The sequence below is a fragment of the Delphinapterus leucas genome, chromosome 2, assembly GCF_059928025.1.
Source record: "Delphinapterus leucas isolate spDelLeu-1000000601 "Yukka" chromosome 2, BTC_Dleu_Yukka2, whole genome shotgun sequence".
Classification (NCBI taxonomy): domain Eukaryota; kingdom Metazoa; phylum Chordata; class Mammalia; order Artiodactyla; family Monodontidae; genus Delphinapterus; species Delphinapterus leucas.
In genome coordinates, this window is record NC_143130.1 from 108010488 (window position 1) to 108028991 (window position 18504).

At 60.9% G+C, this 18504-nt stretch overlaps 1 protein-coding gene across 3 annotated transcripts; it reads left to right on the forward strand.

Annotated features, from left to right (window-relative positions):
- The first annotated feature begins 17 nt into the window (after positions 1-17).
- On the forward strand, positions 18-17678 carry CARMIL3 (capping protein regulator and myosin 1 linker 3). Of its 3 annotated transcripts, XM_022553511.3 has the most exons (40): positions 18-803; positions 2271-2365; positions 2677-2727; positions 2832-2891; positions 2977-3092; positions 3297-3394; positions 3624-3694; positions 3798-3871; positions 4106-4181; positions 4262-4350; positions 4797-4891; positions 5119-5205; positions 5411-5520; positions 5660-5737; positions 6299-6375; positions 6455-6559; positions 6654-6723; positions 7165-7246; positions 7375-7471; positions 7621-7675; positions 7756-7928; positions 8171-8239; positions 8450-8543; positions 8632-8730; positions 9164-9292; positions 9490-9603; positions 10055-10227; positions 11016-11103; positions 11245-11382; positions 11662-11725; positions 11843-12051; positions 12450-12550; positions 13165-13480; positions 13813-13941; positions 14918-14984; positions 15080-15169; positions 16610-16728; positions 16820-16994; positions 17166-17276; positions 17397-17678. In XM_022553511.3, the coding sequence occupies exons 1-40, from the start codon at positions 764-766 to the stop codon at positions 17423-17425; spliced, it is 4113 nt and encodes a 1370-aa protein (XP_022409219.1). In that variant the 5' UTR covers positions 18-763; the 3' UTR covers positions 17426-17678. The 3 variants fall into 3 exon arrangements, with proteins under 3 accessions (XP_022409219.1, XP_089763601.1, XP_089763603.1); XM_089907475.1 differs by lacking the exons at positions 18-803; positions 2271-2365; positions 2677-2727; positions 2832-2891 and having other exon boundaries at positions 2973-3054; positions 11662-12051; positions 12447-12550; XM_089907477.1 differs by lacking the exons at positions 18-803; positions 2271-2365; positions 2677-2727; ... (5 more) ...; positions 4106-4181; positions 4797-4891 and having other exon boundaries at positions 4329-4640; positions 11662-12051; positions 12447-12550.
- The last annotated feature ends 826 nt before the right edge of the window (positions 17679-18504 follow it).

An 18504-nucleotide genomic window follows, 5' to 3' on the forward strand; every position in this document is an offset into this window, starting at 1 on the left:
CCAGATACTAAGTCTGGATCCTCCTAACCCTCCTCCCTGTCTCCAGGACCTGAGCGTAATGCTGGGTGTGGAGGTGTCTGCAGAGCTGCCAGCTGGGAGGAAGTGGCACGGGAATTCCCAGGTGCTGCTCTCAGCCTCACACCCGCGGGGATGGTGCCAAGAACACCGCAGGAATCCCCGAGGCTGGGCAAGCGGAAAACGAAGGACGAAGTCCCCCACATTCAACCATGTCCTCTGCCGGCATCGCCCTCGGCCTAGAGTTTCTTCCTTCGAGGGTCAGCGAGGACGCGCTGGACGGGTCCCGAGCAAGCAGTGAAAAGGGAGGAGCCTTGCAAAGATGACCCGGCGAGGGCCTACGAACAAAAGACGTGGGTTCTGCTCACGGTGCCCGAGGAGTGCGTGACACGGAAAGTGGGGACGCTGCCCCCCTTCCGGGAGATGGCCCGGGCGGCAGGCGACACGCACAGGGCGTAGCACGCTAGAGCCGGCGGGAGGGGTGGGCGCGAGCGCTCTCAGGGTCTCACGCGGCTCGGAGGCGCGGCGCGCATGCTCAGTCTGGCACCTCTCCGGGCGGGGCGGGAGACCCGGCGCTCCGAGGCGGGGGGAGTAGCGCTCGCGCAGCCGCCCCTCACAGGAGCGGGCTCAGCGGCTGCTGCAGCGCTCAGCGCCGGGGCCCTGCCGGAGCCGGGTCTAGCATGTGCCGCGTCTCCCCGGCGGTGGCGACGGCGGCTCCTCTGCAGCAACAGCGGCAGCAACGGCCGCCATGGCCAAGTCCAGCGCGGAGCTCACCCGCGAGCTGCAAGGTACGAGGCTGCGGTGGTCTCCGGGACGCCCCGTCCGGGAGCCTCCCAGACCCAGTGCGTTCCTCCCCGCGGTACACCCCGGTGCCTTCCGCCCCTCATGCATCCGGTTCCAAGGCAGCTCCCTGCCCCTGCATCCCAGCTCGGGGCATCGCTGTCCCAGAGCATCCTCCGCTGCCCCCCTCGCCTCACCCCGTCAGGACCTACGTGTCCCAGAGCCGCCCGTCCTGATCTTCAGTGACAGGTGCAGTCCCTTCACGCTCCCTGGGGCCGACTCTCAGCGATTCTGGCCCATCCCTCGGCGAAGCATCCAGTGTCCCCTCCGGAGAATCCCCGTTTCCCCGCCGGGCGGGGCCAGGCCAGCCCTGCCGGGTGATGGGAGCTGCCCCAGGTCCTGACCTACTCTGGCCTCAACACCCTCCCTCCTCTGGGCCCGGCCCCGGAACTGGCTCGAGAGCCCCCCTAGCGCCCCGGCCAGTGGGGCAAAGAAGGGAGTCAGGGAAAAGGGCCTGGACTGGAACTAAAACCAGGAGCAGGGTCTACTGAAGCTTATCTACCACAGCCCGCATCCCAGCCTGCCCCCTTCTCTCTACCCCACACCCACACCTCACGACCTCACCTCACGGCCTCTCCTGCTTGCCTGGTTCTCAGACTCAGACCAAACCAAGGCCCGACCCCCGAGCACTGCCAACCCTGACCCCCAGAGGCAGGAGCACAGGCTAGCCCACGCAGAGACCAGGACGCTCAAGGATACTCAGGCACGCTGCCCCGTGGCGATTTCCCACAGCTCCACAGGCACACAAACACAATCATGAGATGTGTGTACACACATCTTTACAGAAGCCGCACACACACACACACGCACGCACGCACACGCACACACACTGGGATATCTGGATGATTCTGCCAGCAGATGGGTATGGAACTCATTTAAACACTAACTCCTTCCTACCCCGCAGCTCCCACCCACACCAGAGCTGGCTGGCTCTGTGCCCCTTTCACAACTGCAGACACAGCATACTCATTCACACTTACCCATCCCCACCAATGCCACACACGGGCTCCCTGGCATCTTCTTTACATGCGTAGTAAAAGGTAGACACTCACACCCAGACCACCTAGAATGCAGCCAAAGGGATACCCTCCACACCCCTACACACTGACTCACTCTGTATGTGTTGACAGCTGCTGGAGTGCACGGGTTGGAAAAATCCTTCACACTCTCCCACAGTGTCACTCAGCTACTGTCCCCCGACTCAGGAACGTCAGGAGCCGGAGTTTTCTCCACACCCCACTGCCTTTCTAATAGAAAGGGAAAAGTCACCCAAGGAGGAAAGGTCTTGGTCCCTGTCCTTCTCGGTCTCTCTCTGATTCTCTCTCCTCTCCTCTGCCCCTGCCCCTGGAGAGCCTCGGGTTTGTGGGGGCGGCCAGGGTCAGGGGAGCTCTGAGCAGCCCACCACCCACCTGCAGACAGCATCCGGAGGTGCCTGAGCCAAGCGGCTGTGCTCCAACAACATCGTGTCAAGCTGGAGACGAAGCCCAAGAAGTTCGAGGACCGAGTGCTGGTGAGGACACTGGGCCGAGGGAGGGGAGGGGGGGTCAAGAGCACCTGGGCTGGTGAGGGCAAGGAGCCTGGGGGGACAGGGGAGACAGAGGTGGAGGGAGAGCTGAGAAGACATAGCCTGGGGGCGGGGGGAGGCTGGACGGGGTGGATGTCTAGGAGCCTAGGGTGGGGCATGTGAGAGAGGGGGGACTTCCAGAGCAGAGGGTCAGCTGGCAGGGGGTGCACACAGGCTGAGGGGGCTAACAGAGGGCAGGGTGACTAGGGCCCAGAAAGCTGCCGTTTGCTGCTGACGTTCTTTTCCCCTCTCTGAAGGCCCTGACCTCCTGGCGCCTCCACCTTTTCCCCCTTAAAGTCCCAGCCAAGGTGAGTTGGGCCGATGAGCCGGAGAGCACCTGGCGTGCTCCCCTCTGAGCCCGGCAGCCAGGCCCTGACCATGAGCTGGGCATCCCCGTGTCCCCTCCCCCCAGGTGGAGAGTTCCTTCAATGTCCTGGAGATCCGCGCCTTCAACACGCTCAGTCAGAACCAGGTGAGCACCAGGGCTCGGGCCCCACTCCTGGGCCAGCGGGAGGAGGGAGCCCGCACCTGAGGCCCTGCTGCTTCCTCTCCCCCAGATCCTAGTGGAGACAGAGCGTGGCATGGTGAGCATGCGGCTGCCATCGGCTGAGAGTGTGGACCAGGTGACACGACATGTGAGCTCTGCCCTCTCCAAGGTCTGCCCTGGCCCTGGGTGAGTGGCAGAGAAGGAGTCTCTCAGGGGTCAGACAAGGAGACCTCTTTCCTCCCTCCCTCCTTCCCCTGGGCCCCCGAGACATCAAGGCGAAGAGCTCTTGTGTCCCTATTCCTGCTTTTCCTGGGGATCCAGAAGCTATAACAGGGTAAGAATTGAGAGCCTCTTTCCACCCATCTTGGGATGGATTTGTACATTTTCCAGGAGTCTAATCCGGCGTGGAAATGCAGATACCCCAGAAGGGCCCCGAGACACGTCCCCCAACTCCGAGACTTCCACGTCCACCGCTCACAGCGTCTGCGGTGAGCAGGGGCAGACTTGAGGAAAGTGGGGCCTACATCACCCTGCCCCTTGCTCAGAGTCCTCTGTGTACGGGCCTTTGCCTGCCCTGAGACTCCACGGCTCCCAGACCTCACAGGTTCATGAACCCAGGACACTGGTGCATAAAGTGACCTTGACCTTTCCTTGAACTCCAAGCCTGTTCCCCACCCCATTACCGCTCAAGGAGCCAGCCCATCTCCTGCCCCACAGGTGGCTTCTCCGAGACCTACGCCGCCCTGTGCGACTACAATGGGCTGCACTGCCGTGAGGAGGTGCAATGGGTGCGTTGGGCCAGGACCGGCAGGCGGGCAGGTGGGACCCAGAGGGAGGGGGCAGAGGAGGAGGAGGAGGGAAGCAGGTGTGAGCCAGTTCCACCTCTCCAAGGATGTGGACACCATCTATCATGCCGAGGATAACCGGGAATTCAATCTTTTGGATTTCAGCCACTTGGAGAGCCGGTAAGCAGATGGGGTAGAGACTCAAGCCCCCATTCCAGCCCCAGCCCAGCCCTGGCCCTTCTAGGCTCTCCCTTCTGGTCCCACCCACAGCCTAGGCTCTGTCTCCCAGCCCCCACCCCCCCTGCCTTCCACCCATCTAGGCTTTCCCCAGCCCAACCACCCCAGCCCTAGTCTCTTCCTCCCGGCCCTAGCCACCTGCTCACCACCTCCCTGTCGCCCTCAATCTCCCCACAGAGACTTGGCCTTAATGGTGGCAGCCCTGGCCTACAACCAATGGTTCACCAAACTCTACTGCAAGGACCTGCGGCTGGTAGGGTCTAGGAGGGGCAGTGGGGAGGGGAGAGTACTGCCCTCTCTGGCTCCTGGTCACATGACCCCCTCTGTCCTCAGGGCTCTGAAGTGCTAGAACAGGTGCTACACACCCTGAGCAAGTCGGGGAGCCTCGAAGAGCTGGTGCTGGACAACGCCGGGCTTAAGACGTGAGGCCAGCCTCCTCCTTGGGCAGTGGTACCCCCTTGATGTAGTCTTAGGGCCCCAGAACCTCAGAGCATGATATGGGCCTCTGAACCATCTCATCCAGCTCCTCACCGTACAGAAGAGGCCCAAAGAGGGCACAGAGCAAGCCAGCCTAAGCCTCCTGATCCCCAGCTCCACAGCCTTCCCCCGTACCTCCATGCCCCGTCCCCTTCTGCCGTCAGCCACCGAGCAGAGTGCGCTGCTCCAGTCCCGAGGACCCTAAGCTGGGCTTCGTCTCAGCACAACTTTCCAGGTATTCCGGAGTGACGGCAAGCTCCCTGGCAGGCCCCAAGCTGCTCCCCACCTGCGGGGGCCTCCAACCATTGCAGCCCCAGCCAGGCAGGCAGGTGGAGGAGGAGGGGAAGCCCAGGGCCTGGGACAAACACATCCTTCCTCCCCTTCCCTGAAGGGACTTTGTCCAGAAGCTGGCCGGGGTATTTGGGGAGAACGGGAGCTGTGTGCTGCATGCCCTCACTCTGTCCCACAACCCCATCGAGGACAAGGGTGAGCCCCAGCCCTGAATCCTACCCCCCATCACAACGCAGACCCCTATCCCAGCCCAGAGCCCAACCCGGTCTGAACAGGGGCTCTCCGACCTGATGCCAGCCCCTGCCCCAATATGCCATCCTTGACCCCAGGCCCATACCCCACTCAAGCGCCCAGTCTGACTCTGCACCACCTGCCCCCACTGCCCATCTCTCAGTGGACCCCTTTCTCTCTCCACTCCCCAGGTTTCCTCAGCCTGAGCCAGCAGCTCCTCTGCTTCCCCACTGGCCTCACCAAGCTGTGCCTGGCCAAGACTGCCATTTCGCCTCGAGGTACTTGCCCCGGGACCCCTGACCTCTGACCCTCCCCCAGCACTGCCTGGGTGTCGAGTCCCAGAGGTGTACCCATACACTCACACGGCATCCCAGGGATCAAAGAAGGGAAAGGAGCCACATTTGGAGAGTGGGGAAGAGTTGTATGCAAGGGGAAGAGTTCATGGGGGGGTGGCCAATCCAGCCCAGTGCCCGCTGTGCTCAGGGCTCCAGGCGCTGGGCCAGACCTTCGGGGCCAACCCGGCCTTTGCCAGCTCCCTTCAATACCTGGACCTGAGCAAGAACCCTGGGCTGCTCGCCACAGATGAGGCCAACGTGAGTCCACAAATATAGCCTCAAGCCCCTGCAGAGGCCCACTCGGGCTTCAGGGCCTGGGGTCTCTGCCCTTTAGCCCTGGGGAGGGGAGGGGTTCTGTCACCCCTTCACCTGCAACCCCTCTGTCCTTCCTTCCCAGGCCCTCTACAGTTTCCTGGCCCAGCCCAATGCCCTGGTGCACCTGGACCTGGCGGGAACTGACTGCGCCATCGACTTGGTGAGGGGCTGGTGACGGGGCAGCCAGCCTGTGGTGATCTGGGGAGGCTGGGGTGGGTCACCCCCTCCTTGAGTATAGAGGTGGGCGGAGCTGGCAGGATGGCTTCAGGTTCAGCTGAATTACAAATCAACGCTAAAGCTCACACCTGTGCAGCATTTTATCCGTGCGCCGCCAAGGCTGTGTTGGCTGTGCCTAAAAGCCAGCCTGGATCCAGTCCTCAGCCGTGAGCCCCAGCGCAGCGCCGAGTCCACCGGAGGAAAGGACTCCTTCCCTAACTTGAACCAGGCACCTTACGAGCTTGTGGGCGCCCTGGCTTTACACATCCACTGCCTATGAGCCTCTCACCCCCTGGGGGCCAGGCAGGTGGGAGTAGACCCACTTTCCACAGAGGGGAAACTGAGGCTTGAAGAGGCTAAGTAGGCAGGCGCAGCGGGGCCCTCACAGACTGACCGCAGAGGACGAAGCGCCAGGACCTTGGTGGGGGGGGGAGAAGGGAGTCCTCGTCGCCCCTCCCGGCAGCCCTCCCAGCCCCGTGAGACGCACCCTGTCTCCACCCCACAGCTTCTGGGCGCCCTGCTCCACGGCTGCTGCTCCCACCTCACCTACCTCAATCTGGCGCGCAACAGCTGCTCCCACAGGTGGGAGCACAGGGGTGCAGGGAGGGGCGGGGCAAGTCGTGGGCACCCCCTCCCTTGCTGACCCCAGGCATCTCCGCAGGAAGGGCCGGGAGGCCCCGCCTGCCTTCAAGCAGTTCTTCAGCAGCACCTACACCCTGAGCCACATCAACCTGTCGGCCACGAGGCTGCCCCTGGAGGCCCTCAGGTCGGGTGGGTGCAGGGTTGGGGGGCGTCCGAGGGGGAACCCTGGGAGAAGGGGGTGAGGGGTAAAGGCGGGCCTTCTGACCTTCCTCCCACAGGGCGCTGCTCCAGGGCCTCTCCCTCAACAGTCACCTCAGCGATCTGCACCTGGACCTCAGCAGCTGTGAGGTGAGCCCTCAGTCCCCCACCCGTCACCCCACCGTTCATTTCCCTAAGTCAAGCTCTGGCTCCGTCCTGCCTCCGCGCTACCCCTCAGCGACCCGCCCCCGCCCTGACCTCACCCCCACTTTCCCCTCTCCGTCTGTGGTCTGCGGCCCTCTGTCTAGAGGTCATTTTCAGTCTCCAGGATCTCCTCGCTGACCGCTTTGGGGTGGGAGATACCAGGCTTTCCCACCAGATGGCAGGAGCGAGCTGTCTCCAGAGCAGCGGCCTGGACATTTTTCTGGCTGAAGGGAGGGGAGAGAGCCCTAGGGAAGGATCTGGTATAGAGCAGGGGCCTCCAGATTTCACACCCGAGAAGACCTGGTATGACCTTGAATCCTGGCATGACTCCTCTTATCTCTAAGCATTAAAGGTGCCCTGTCTTCCACCCACACCCTGTCCCTGCAGCTCCGCTCAGCTGGAGCCCAGGCTTTGCAGGAGCAGCTGTGGGCTGTCACCTGTGTGGGCAGCCTGGATCTGTCAGACAATGGTGAGTGGGGGCACTTCCCTTCCTGGGGGCCAGGTGCGGACGGGGGCCTAGAGCACGGGGGAGACGCCCTAAGGAGACTCCAGTGAGCTTCGGGCCTCAAGGCCAGGCCTCTCCCATCTACTGGCCAGGGTTCGACTCGGACCTCCTGACACTGGTGCCTGCACTCGGCAAGAACAAGTCCCTCAAGCACCTGTTCCTGGGCAAGAACTTCAACGTCAAGGCCAAGTGAGGGCCCCTGCCTATACCCACAGACCCTCACTCCATCATCCACCTATCCTTGTGGCTCACTGTGTTACCCTTGGCCGCCTCTCCACTGCTCCACTAACATGACCCCAGCCCCCTCCCCTCCTACTCTGAGCCCCGACTCCCCGCAGGACCCTGGAGGAGATCCTCCACAAGCTGGTGCAGCTAATTCAGGAAGAGGACTGTGTGAGTGCCTGGGCCTGGGAGGGGACCTGCAGTGACAGGGGCTGCAGGGACTGGGCCAAACCCCCCACTTGCCCACACAGTCCTTGCAGTCACTGTCAGTGGCAGACTCCCGGCTGAAGCTTCGCACCAGCATCCTCATCAACGCGCTGGGCAGCAACACCTGCCTGGCGAAGGTGGACCTGAGCGGCAACGGCATGGAGGACATCGGGGCCAAGATGCTGTCCAAGGCCCTGCAGATAAACTCCTCCCTCAGGTGGGGCCCACACCTGGACCCTCTCACCTGGAGCCCCAGCCCTCCCCCACGCACATACATGCCCTCCCTGCTGCCTCGCTGCTCTGTACCCCAGCCTCCAGGAGACCCTTAGTCCCAGGACCATCTCTGAGTCAGCCTCATTACCCAGGAAAAGAGGGCAGGCTCCCGAGGGGGATGTGTCCCCTCCCCCTAAGAGAGACCCCGAGGGAGGGGTAATACGCTAATGCTCACCCTTTCCCCAGAACTATCCTATGGGATCGGAACAATACATCTGCCCTAGGCTTTCTGGACATTGCAAGGGCCCTGGAGAGGTGAGTAGACCAGGGCCCTGCCCTGATCCTAGCCCCCAGCTTCCCTGTACCTGGACCAGGCCTGAACTACACCAGCCCCACCCCAGTCCACCTGACCTACTTGCATAGAAATGTTAGGAAGGACCACAGAAGAGGGAAATGGTCAGCAAGAGGTGGGGTCTGGGGAGCAGGAGGTTCTATCCCACCCAGCTGAGCCACTCTGTCCCACAGCAACCATACGCTGCGCTTCATGTCCTTCCCCGTGAGCGACATCTCTCAAGCCTACCGCAGCGCCCCTGAGCGTACCGAGGACGTCTGGCAGAAGGTGGCGGCCTGAGCAGGGTGGAACCCGAGGGGCAGGGGCCAGCCCACATCCCCTGGCCCTCACCCCACCCACCCATCATCATCTCCAGATCCAGTGGTACTTGGTGAGGAACAACCATTCTCAGACGTGCCCGCAGGAACAGGCTTTCAGGCTGCAGCAGGGCCTGGTGACCAGCAGCGCCGAGCAAGTAAACGTTTCCCTCCGAGACACAGGGGGCACACGTGGGGCACTCAGGGCACAGGGCTGATGTGATGGAGCACAGGTCGGGGCGGGAGGGGTCATGAGAGAGGCGTCGTGTGGAGCCCATAAGTGGATTGAGCATGTGGGAGAGCAAAAAGACAGGACGTGCAGAATGTGGGCCCCAAACATGAGAGAACATGTGTGCAAACAGCGGGGGTCCCGGACAAGGGGTCCCAGGACTGTGGGAGCTCCACTGAGTGTTCAAGAGGGCATCCCAAGAAGAAGAGGGAACAGGCCATCGGGAGACATCACCCTTACCCCTGTCAGTGCCAGCACCAGTAACACTGCCCAAGGGGGCCCAGAAATGGGGCGCCTGGGGGCCCGCCTGGGAAGGTGAAGATGCAGGAGTCCCCCTAACACTCCTGCCACCTGTGATACAGATGCTGCAGCGGCTGTGCGGACGGGTGCAAGAGGAGGTTCGGGCGCTGAGGCTGTGCCCCCTGGAGCCCGTGCAGGATGAGCTGCTCTATGCTCGGGACCTCATCAGGGATGCCAAGAACTCCCGGGCGGTGAGCCCTCCGCAGCCCCACCCTCCCCTGACAGTCTAGAGCGCCCAAGAAGGCCAGCGTGCCAGCCCAGGAGTGTCCAGGCCCAGGAGCGCCCGTGGACAGCACTGCCTATCCCCCCAAGTTTTCATGGCCTCCTAGGCCAGGGACCCAGCGAGGCCAGATTCTGACCTTCTGATCAGAGCCCCTTTCTTCCCCAGCTGTTTCCCAGCCTCTATGAGCTGGGCCACGTGCTGGCCAACGATGGACCCGTGAGGCAGAGGCTGGAGTCAGTAGCCAGTGAGGTGTCCAAGGCTGTGGACAAGGAGCTGCAGGCAAGTCCTGGGGAGGGAGCCCGGTGCTGACCAAGGCCCTAAGCCGAGGGCCGAGGCCAGCACGGGAAGATTACCGTGGGCAAGAAGGAGTTGCAGAGCTGAGAGCACCTACACTCCCACTGTGCCAAGGCATTGCTAGAGAACCGGCCTCAGATATTTGCTGCTCGTTTCAACCTTAGCCCCTGAACCCTGAGCTCTCCCTCTGGACTCTGATCCTTGGACTGACTCTCCCCTGTCCATGTGTCCATGTGGTAGGATGAAAAGGACACTGACCAGGATGTGGGCAAGCCTGAGTGTCCGAGGCTCTGCTGCTAACCAGCCCTGTGACCTTGGCCGGCCCCTCAGTCTCCCCACGGGGGGCTGGAATAGACAAGCTGGAGTCTCTTCCACTGTGGTGCCAGCCCTGACCCTGCCCTCCTTGGGTCTCTGGCCTCCTTTCCCCACGTACTAGGTGATCCTGGAGTCCATGGTCAGCCTAACGCAAGAGTTATGCCCCGTGGCCATGCGGGTGGCTGAGGGGCACAAGATGCTGAGCAACGTGGCTGAGCGCGTCACTGTGCCCCGGAACTTCATCCGAGGGGCGCTGCTGGAGCAGGCGGGACAGGACATTCAGAACAAGCTGGAGTGAGAGGCGGGGGTGGGACTGGAGCGGGGGCTGGACTTGGCCTGGAGCACTTAGGGACTTGGGGGGCCCAGCCATCAGCCATGAATAATGAATGACACAATCTACATTACAAGGGATGAATCTTTAACCAACTGCCACCTTGCTATTTAGGGTCTGACTCATCTTTGCCCTAGCAGTCTAAATGCTGAGCTGGGGTTTAGGAGTCCGGACAGTGCACACACGTGTACACGTACACACAGCCGCGCACATACCCCCAGGAACTGACCTCTAGAAACAGAGCACAGCCTCCTCGGAGGTGTGGACAAAGAATAGGGGTGCATGGACTGCGCTGCCCATCCCCCCAAGTTTTCATGGCCCCTAGAGCTCTCTCTCATTCCAGCCTGGGTGCCACCTCTCACTAAAATGAAGGAAAATTATTACACAAACCCGTGAAATGGCCAAGCTCAAGAAGTGCTGGTTCCTGCTCTTACAGCAGAGACGGGCAGAATTCACTCAACACCTCAGTTTACCTTGCCCTGTTCCACTGGAGCTCCAGGGGCCGGACCCAGAGCCCCTCTGCCCCTCCTTCCCCTCAGTTCGTCTTCGTCCACCCTCCGCCTCCACACATGCCTAGGCTGGAAGGGCTGTGGGTGGAGCTGGGTGGTGGATCCCAGGTGCCTCATACAGCAGCTGTGTTCTCCGTGGGCAGCCAGGGCGGCTGGCCCGCTCCCTCAGGCGTCTGGGGAAGGCTGGGGCAGAGGCTCAGGGGCAGGAAAGGAGGAGCTGAGCCACCCCCCTGTGCCCACAGTGAAGTGAAGCTCTCAGTTGTCACCTACTTGACCAACTCCATAGTAGACGAGATCCTGCAGGAGCTGTACCACTCCCACAAGAGCCTGGTAAGACTTCTGAACCTCAGCCAGGCCCAGACATGTCCTCCACCCCGCATCACCCGCATCTCCCCCCACCAGCCCTCCCTGTCAAGGTCCTGGGCGGTGGGCGGCTTCCTTGGGATCCTGTTCACACCTGTCCTTCCCTAGGCCCGACACCTGGCCCAGCTAAAGACACTGTCAGATCCGCCAGGGGGGCCGTGCCAAGGACAGGATCCATCCTCCCGGGGCCGGGGCCGGAACCATGACCGTGACGAGACCACAGACGATGAACTTGGGACCAACATCGTGAGCACCCCCACTCCCCTCCTTAACCTTGGTCCTGCCCCTGCCCCTGCAAAACACTGTCCCCTTCTACTTCCCTGGACTCCACTCTCTGCCCCTCGCCGGGTCTCATCCCCTTGCCCCGATCCCGCCCAGCCTCTTCCCTTGTCCCGTTGCCTCAGCCGCCTAAGGACAGGGAAGCGGGATGGACTCTAAAGAGAAGGCTTTATGAGGAATGGGAGGCTCCAGGCGAGGCTCCTGGGGTTTGCCACCTGGCCCCACCGTATGCCTCCGTCTCTGCAGGACACCATGGCCATCAAAAAGCAGAAACGCTGCCGCAAGATCCGGCCGGTGTCTGCCTTCATTAGTGAGTCTTCCAGCCTCCGCACTGATGGCCCTGATTCCCTTTCTTTTATCTCTGCCTCTCCAGCCTGCTTTCTCCCTGTCTCTCCTGCTAGTCCCTCTAACTCTGCTCTCCCCACAGGTGGGAGCCCTCAGGACGTGGAAAGCCAGCTGGGGAGCCTGGGGATCCCCCCTGGCTGGTTCTCAGGACTCGGGAGCAGCCAGTCCACAGCTAGTGGCTCTTGGGAAGGTCTATCTGAGCTGCCCACTCACGGCTACAAACTAAGGCATCAAACACAAGGGAGGCCCCGGCCCCCCAGGACCACCCCTCCGGGACCTGGTCGGCCCAGCGTGAGTCCCTAAAGCCTCACAGGAGGACCAACTTCACTTAGCAGTGCCAGAGCCAGAGATTCTAGCTCTAGGACACCAATGCCAGAGGTACTAGCCTTGGGGGATTGGGCAGGGGCCCAGGCAGGCCATGGAACAGAAGAAGAGGAGTTATCCGGATTGGATGGAGCTAGACCTTGTCACAGATAGGAAATCTCTGTCTGCTAGACAGTGGCAGTTCTCCTTTTGGTGAGAGAGAGCCAAGAGTCACCAAGTTTAAGAAATGCCCAGGTATCCTGAGGTCTAAGTTTCCATGGGGCCAAGAAGAGGCAAGTCCAAGTCCAAAGGGGAAGGCCTTGAGTGGATGGGAGGAGGGCTTCCTCACCCAGATGGTATATCCTACAGGACTTTCCTCCCAGCAGGCGCCAGTACCTGGGACCCGTCAGGAGAACGGGACGGCCACCCGCCTGGATGAGGGGCTGGAGGACTTCTTCAGCCGAAGGGTTATGGATGAAAGCTCCAGGTGTGGTGCCCCGGCACACCTCCAATTTCAGCAGGCCCCGAGGCCCTGGAGGGCTCCGGTGTCCATCCATCTCCCAGAGAGCCCTCTCCAAAGCCAGTCTCTCTGGGAGATTCCCCCACATTCTCTTTCCTCCACACCAAGCCCTTAGTTCCCATGTTCTCTGAATCCCCTCATGACAGCAGAAAAGAATGGGGCCAGAGTGAACCACCACAGCGGGATTGGGGTTGGGGGGATAGCAGGCCCTGGAATGGGGTGACGGTTAGTGGTACCAGGCCTGGAGGGTGTGTTCTGTCACTGTCCTGCACAGACTCCCCGGCATCTCTCCAGAAGGAACTGGGTCACTTGGAGAGGCTGAGAGGAGATGGGGGGATGGGTGCCTGGGAGGGAAGAGGCTGCTGGAGGGTTGTGACAGGGAAGGTGAGGACACCATCCCCTGAGAATAGGTGGAAAGGGTTATGGAACGGCAGGAAAGACTAGATGAGACAGGATAGCTGGAGGTTCCGGAGAGCCAGGACTGGCCTAACGCCAGCACCACCCTGGGCCCTGAACGACCTTGGCATCTGACCTAGGTATCTCCCCACGACTTTGTCACTAACTCACTCGACCCTGCCCAGCTACCCCCGGACTCTGAGGACCCTGCGGCCAGGCCTCTCGGAGCCGCCACTCCCTCCACTCCAGAAGAAGAGGCGCCGAGGCTTGTTTCACTTTCGCCGGCCCCGGAGCTTCAAGGGGGACAGGGGGCCAGGGTCCCCCACCATCGGACTCCTCCTCCCTCCGCCCCCGCCCCCGCCCCCGACTCAGGAGAGCCCCCCCAGCCCAGATCCCCCCAGCCTCGGCAATAATTCCTCCCCCTGCTGGAGCCCAGAAGAGGAGAGCAGGCTCCTCCCTGCATTTGGCGGGGAACGGGGGCCTTCCTTCCACGGGAAGATGGTAAGTGAGGCAGGGGTGCTGAGTCCTGGTTTGCTGCCCCACACATAGCCCATCCACGCACCCCACGCTAGGCAATTAACGGGAGATTGTGAGGACTCGGGAACTTGGTCATTCCAGTTCCTCGCTCCTGGGCTCCTTGGGCTAAGCCTGGTGACGCAGCGCATGCTGGGAGTCCACCATGCAAATAAGGGCAGTGGAAAGACTCAGAGGGTCTGGATAGGGCTTCCCCAGGCAGAGGGCTCTGAGGAGTTGGGGGCCTCCCCTGCTCCCTTGCTGCCTGTGGAGCCCCTTCTCCATCGGGAACTGATTCTAAACCCGAAACCTTGTTCCAGGGCACCGACGGGGCAGAGCCTGGGGAAGGGGGCCAGGCCCCTGGGACAGCACAGCAGCCAAGGGTCCACAGTGTCGCCCTTCCTGGGTTGGGAAGAGCCAAGGGTTGGAGCTTCGATGGGAAACGAGAGGTGAGCGGAACCTGGGGAGGCGAACTGAGGGTCCCGTGGGTCCCTGCATACCACCCTCCCCTCCCCACGGCCCTGCAGTTGGTAGGTCAGTGGAGAGAGAGATACTCTGGAGTAGAAGGTGTCAGCTGCAGTTCTGCCCCTACATTTGCCGCACAACCCTGGACAACTCACTCTGGAGCCTCTGCTTCCTTATAAAGTGTGTGGCCCTAAAAATACTTACCTCTAGAGCTGTTTCCCAAATTTTGATTTGATTACCACTTTTATGACTGCTTCTCACCTTCCCCACATACCACGGCATTATTTACATAGTATTTTTATTTAAATCAACTCACCTGTTTTTAAAGATAAATTTCTTTCTTTATTTATTTACTTATTTATAGCTTCCTTTCGGTCTTCGTTGCTGCGCGCGGGCTTTCTCTAGCTGCGGCGAGCGGGGGCTACTCTTCGTTGCGGTGTGCGGGCTTCTCATTGCGGTGGCTTCTCTTTTTGCGGAGCACGGGCCCTAGGCGCATGGGCTTCAGTAGTTGTGGCTCGTGGGCTCTAGAGCGCAGGCTCAGTAGTTGTGGCGCACGGGTTTAGTCGCTCTGCGGCATGTAGGATCTTCCCGGACCAGGACTCAAACCTGTGTCCCCTGCATTGGCAGGGGGATTCTTAACCACTGAGCCAGCAGGAAATCCCTCAACTCACCTTTTTAAACTCAGTCTGGACCTAAGCATTATCATCTTTAGAATCACAGGCTTGTTGAACTCGTCATGTTTTTTCTACTACACGTAAAATAAACACATATTAAAATAACCGTATGTTCATTCGTGTAAACCATTTCTTATGCCCCTAGGGTTGGTATGAGTGCCACTCTTTGGGGAAAACAGTCCGAATGTGTAGGGACTAATGAGATGCTAGAGCAGAAGCCCCTTGCTAACTGCAGTCCCCACGCAGAAGGGACTTTTTTAATGACCTGACTCAGCTGTCCTTTCAGGGCCCAGGCCCAGACCTGGAGGGCAGCGTCCAGCCTTGGCAGAAACGGCGCTCCTCGGACGATGCAGGTGAGAATGATCGCCCTCACGTCCTTCCTTTGCCCCGTCTCTCAGGGCCCCTGCTAACATGCCTTTTCCCCTTTCCCCTTTCCCATCCACTCCAGGGCCTGGAGCCTGGAAGCCCCCACCACCACCCCAAAGCACCAAGCCGAGCTTCAGTGCCATGCGCCGAGCAGAGGCCACGTGGCACATAGGTATGGAAAGCCTCTTCTCTGGCAGCAGCTCTGAAGGCCCGGGTTATGTCCAAAGAGACAGAAGCCAACTAAGGGGGAGCAGTAAAATGTCAACACTGTGCAAATGCTTCAGTATAGCTACAAAACTACATCCAAAAGAAACAACCCAATCCAAAGAAAGGTCCCACAGAACAGAAGTGGCTTTGCCAGGCTTAGCCTACAAGGAACAACACTTCGTGGGTGGTTCGGGGAATTCTCTAGAGCGGGGGCCATCAGCAGAACGGCACCCTCTGTAAAGAAGGACTCTCTCTGCACCCCAGCTGGGGAAAGGGTGGGCAGTACCAGCCATACCAGGCCCACCTCCAACACTCCAGTCTCCCCCCAAAATAGTTCACCAGGTCATCCTCCACTCACGCAGAAAGGTACCCCAGAGCAGGGGCAAGAGCCCCCTGCCTCGGAGGTCAGACACCCTGGGTGTTAAGTGCTGGCTCAGTCACCACCCACAGTGTTGACAGGTTATTCACCTTCCAGAATAAAGGGCGGGGGAATCATAGTATGACACCTCCCTTCTGCTGGGTTCAGAGCACCTTTCACTTAGGGAGCAGCTAAAGGAAAGCCGGTCAGCTCGGCATCAGCCTCAGTTCCCCCAGGTCTGGAATGTGACCCTCCAACAACAGTGACAGGGACAAATCTCCCTGGAGAGGTTGACACTCCCTTCCCTCCTCCACTCCCACCCCAGGGCTAGGGCATAAGGGCGCGGTGCAGAGCCAGGCTGGCCCGAGGCTTGGCAGTGCCTGAGCTCCTGCCCCGTCCTCCAAGGCCTACCCAGCGCCGGGGTCATCTTCGCTGATGATCCCATCCCCCACACAGACCAGTTAAGACACCGGCAGAGGGGCTCCATCCTTCATTTAGGAGATGGTGATTGTCGGGTGCTCCCTGCACACACCCTAACCGCCGGCACCCTCCTGGGCTTCCTCACCCGCACCTCACAGATACACACACAGACAACCCCAAACACGTGGCACATCCTGGGGTCCAGGGTGCCTAAAGCCACGGAGGCAGGGTAGGGGGAATGGTGAGGGTGCCAGGCACCTCTCCTCCAGACTCACCATCTAAATCAGACTGGCGGAGAGTTCTAGGAGTGCCAGGTTGCAGCCTTGGCAGGGCGCCGGGGCACTGCAGCCCTGGATGGGCAGCCATGCCTGTGGACCCGGCAGGCCGCGGGCCCTGGCTCTGTCCCTGCTCTTCAAGAGGGTCAGCCAGAGCCCCCTGCAGAGGTGACAGGCTCAGGAGGATCCTGGGGACCGTGAGAGCAGAAGGGGACATCCGAGGCAGAGACATGGGAGCAAGTGGGCTTGGAGGGGAAGGTCCTGGCCTCCAGGGCTTCACAGGAACAAGGGACAGGGAGGGCTGTGCAAGAATGTCTTTTCCTGCAGTTTCTTCTCTCTTCCCATCCCCCAGCTGAGGAGAGCGCCCCCAACCACAGCTGCCAGAGCCCCAGCCCAGCATCCCAAGATGGGGAGGAGGAGAAGGAGGGGTCCCTGTTCCCAGAGAGGACGGTTCCCTCCAGGAACGCCAAGGTGAGAGCCAGCAAGGCGGCGGGGAGGGCACTTTGAGGAGGCAGAAGGACAAACTAACTGACTGAGCATCTTCCTTCTGTGCCGGCTGCAGGACCCTCCTTTAGCTCTGCGGCCCCCCAAGCCGGTGGCTGTGCACAGGGGCCGCCGGCTTCCCCAGGAGCCAGGGGGCAGGGAGGAGGCTGAGACTGGGGATGCGGCCCCAGGAATGAACAAACCCCGACTGAGGCTGGGCTCCCAGCAGGACCAAGAGGAGCCTGAGGTCCAAGGTCTGCCACCTGGCTAAAGGGGGTTTGGGGCACCTCTGGGGTCTTGCTTCCCACATCGGGTCCCTTCCTGGGCACAGGATGAGTGACAGACAGCCAGAAGTCATATCCTGGATGAGTGCCCAGCCTGTGAGCCCCACTCATGGGCCAGGCCTGCCTTGGCTGTCATTTCAGGGCCCCCAGATCCGGGCCGCCGGACTGCCCCCATGAAGCCCAAGAGGACACGGCGGGCACAGTCCTGTGACAAGCTGGAGCCTGATAGAAGACAGCCCCCTGACCCCACAGGTGCCAGAGGGGTGGGCTAGAGGGTGGTCCCCCTTCCCACCCATCCATGTGACGAGGCCGCCCACACGGCGTGGCTGGCTCTCCCTGCCTGGGAAACAGGACTCCCTGGATTTCCCCCAGCAGGAGCCAGCGAGCCAGGAACAGGGTGACAGCCGCTGCAGCACCCCCCCCCAGCCCTCCTCTCGACATGTGCCTCACAAGGACTCAGACCCCCACCCATCCCCGCACCTCCAGGCCCTTCTGCCAGCCCCTGTCCCACGGACGCAGTACAGCAGGATGAGGCCTGGGGAACAGGATGTGGGGGACAGGAAGGGACGGAGCAGCCTGGAGAGAGAGGCTCTGCTTGCTCTGCAGACCTGGGGGGTGGGGGGTGTCTCCTCACCTGGGAGGGCAGATCTGTCCCTCTGTCCCCAGGGGCTCTCTCTCCACTTGTATAGAATAAAAAAACCAAAATCACCACCTGCCCGAGTCTCTGCTGTTTTCCCCATTCTCGCTGCTCCCCTTCCCTCAAGCCCCACAGTGGGGAAAAGTGGGGAACATCCCCCCCAGAGATGGGGCTAGAGCTCTAAGGGGAGAGGTAGGAAAGACTGGAGAGCTGCTGGATGGGAGGGGACTCAGAAGTCCCCAAGAAGGGTGGCTGTTATGTACAGGGTCTTGGCTGAGCTGGCTGGAGAAGGGGGGGAACCAACACCAGTGTATGTTGGGCTTTGGGGAGGTGCAGTGGGATTGGGGAGATCCCAGTGTCCCAGGAAGAGACTGGGGAGCAGTGTGCTGTGTGTGTGTGTGTGTGTGTGTGTGTGTATGTTTACGCACAGGCAGGCTCACTAATGGTGGAATTAAATGGTATTGTGTCATCCTGGGGGCACCATCAGTAGTCAGAAATCTCAACGGTAGAGTGGCCTGCAGGTGAGCGGAAGTGCCTAGAGCAGGAGAAGATCAGTAATTAAAATTAATCGTTTCTCATCAGTGTACTAACAAATACCAGCTTGGCATTCAAGACTGGGCTCAAGGACTTCCCTGGTGGCGCAGTGGTTAAGAATCCGCCTGCCAATGCAGGGGACACGGGTTCGAGCCCTGGTCCGGGAAGATCCCACATACCGCAGAGCAACTAAGCCCGTGCACCGCAACTCCTGAGCCCGCATGCCACAACTACTGAAGCCCGAGCCCGTGCTCCACAGCAAGAGAAGCCACCGCAATGAGAAGCCCGCGCACCGCAACGAAGAGTAGC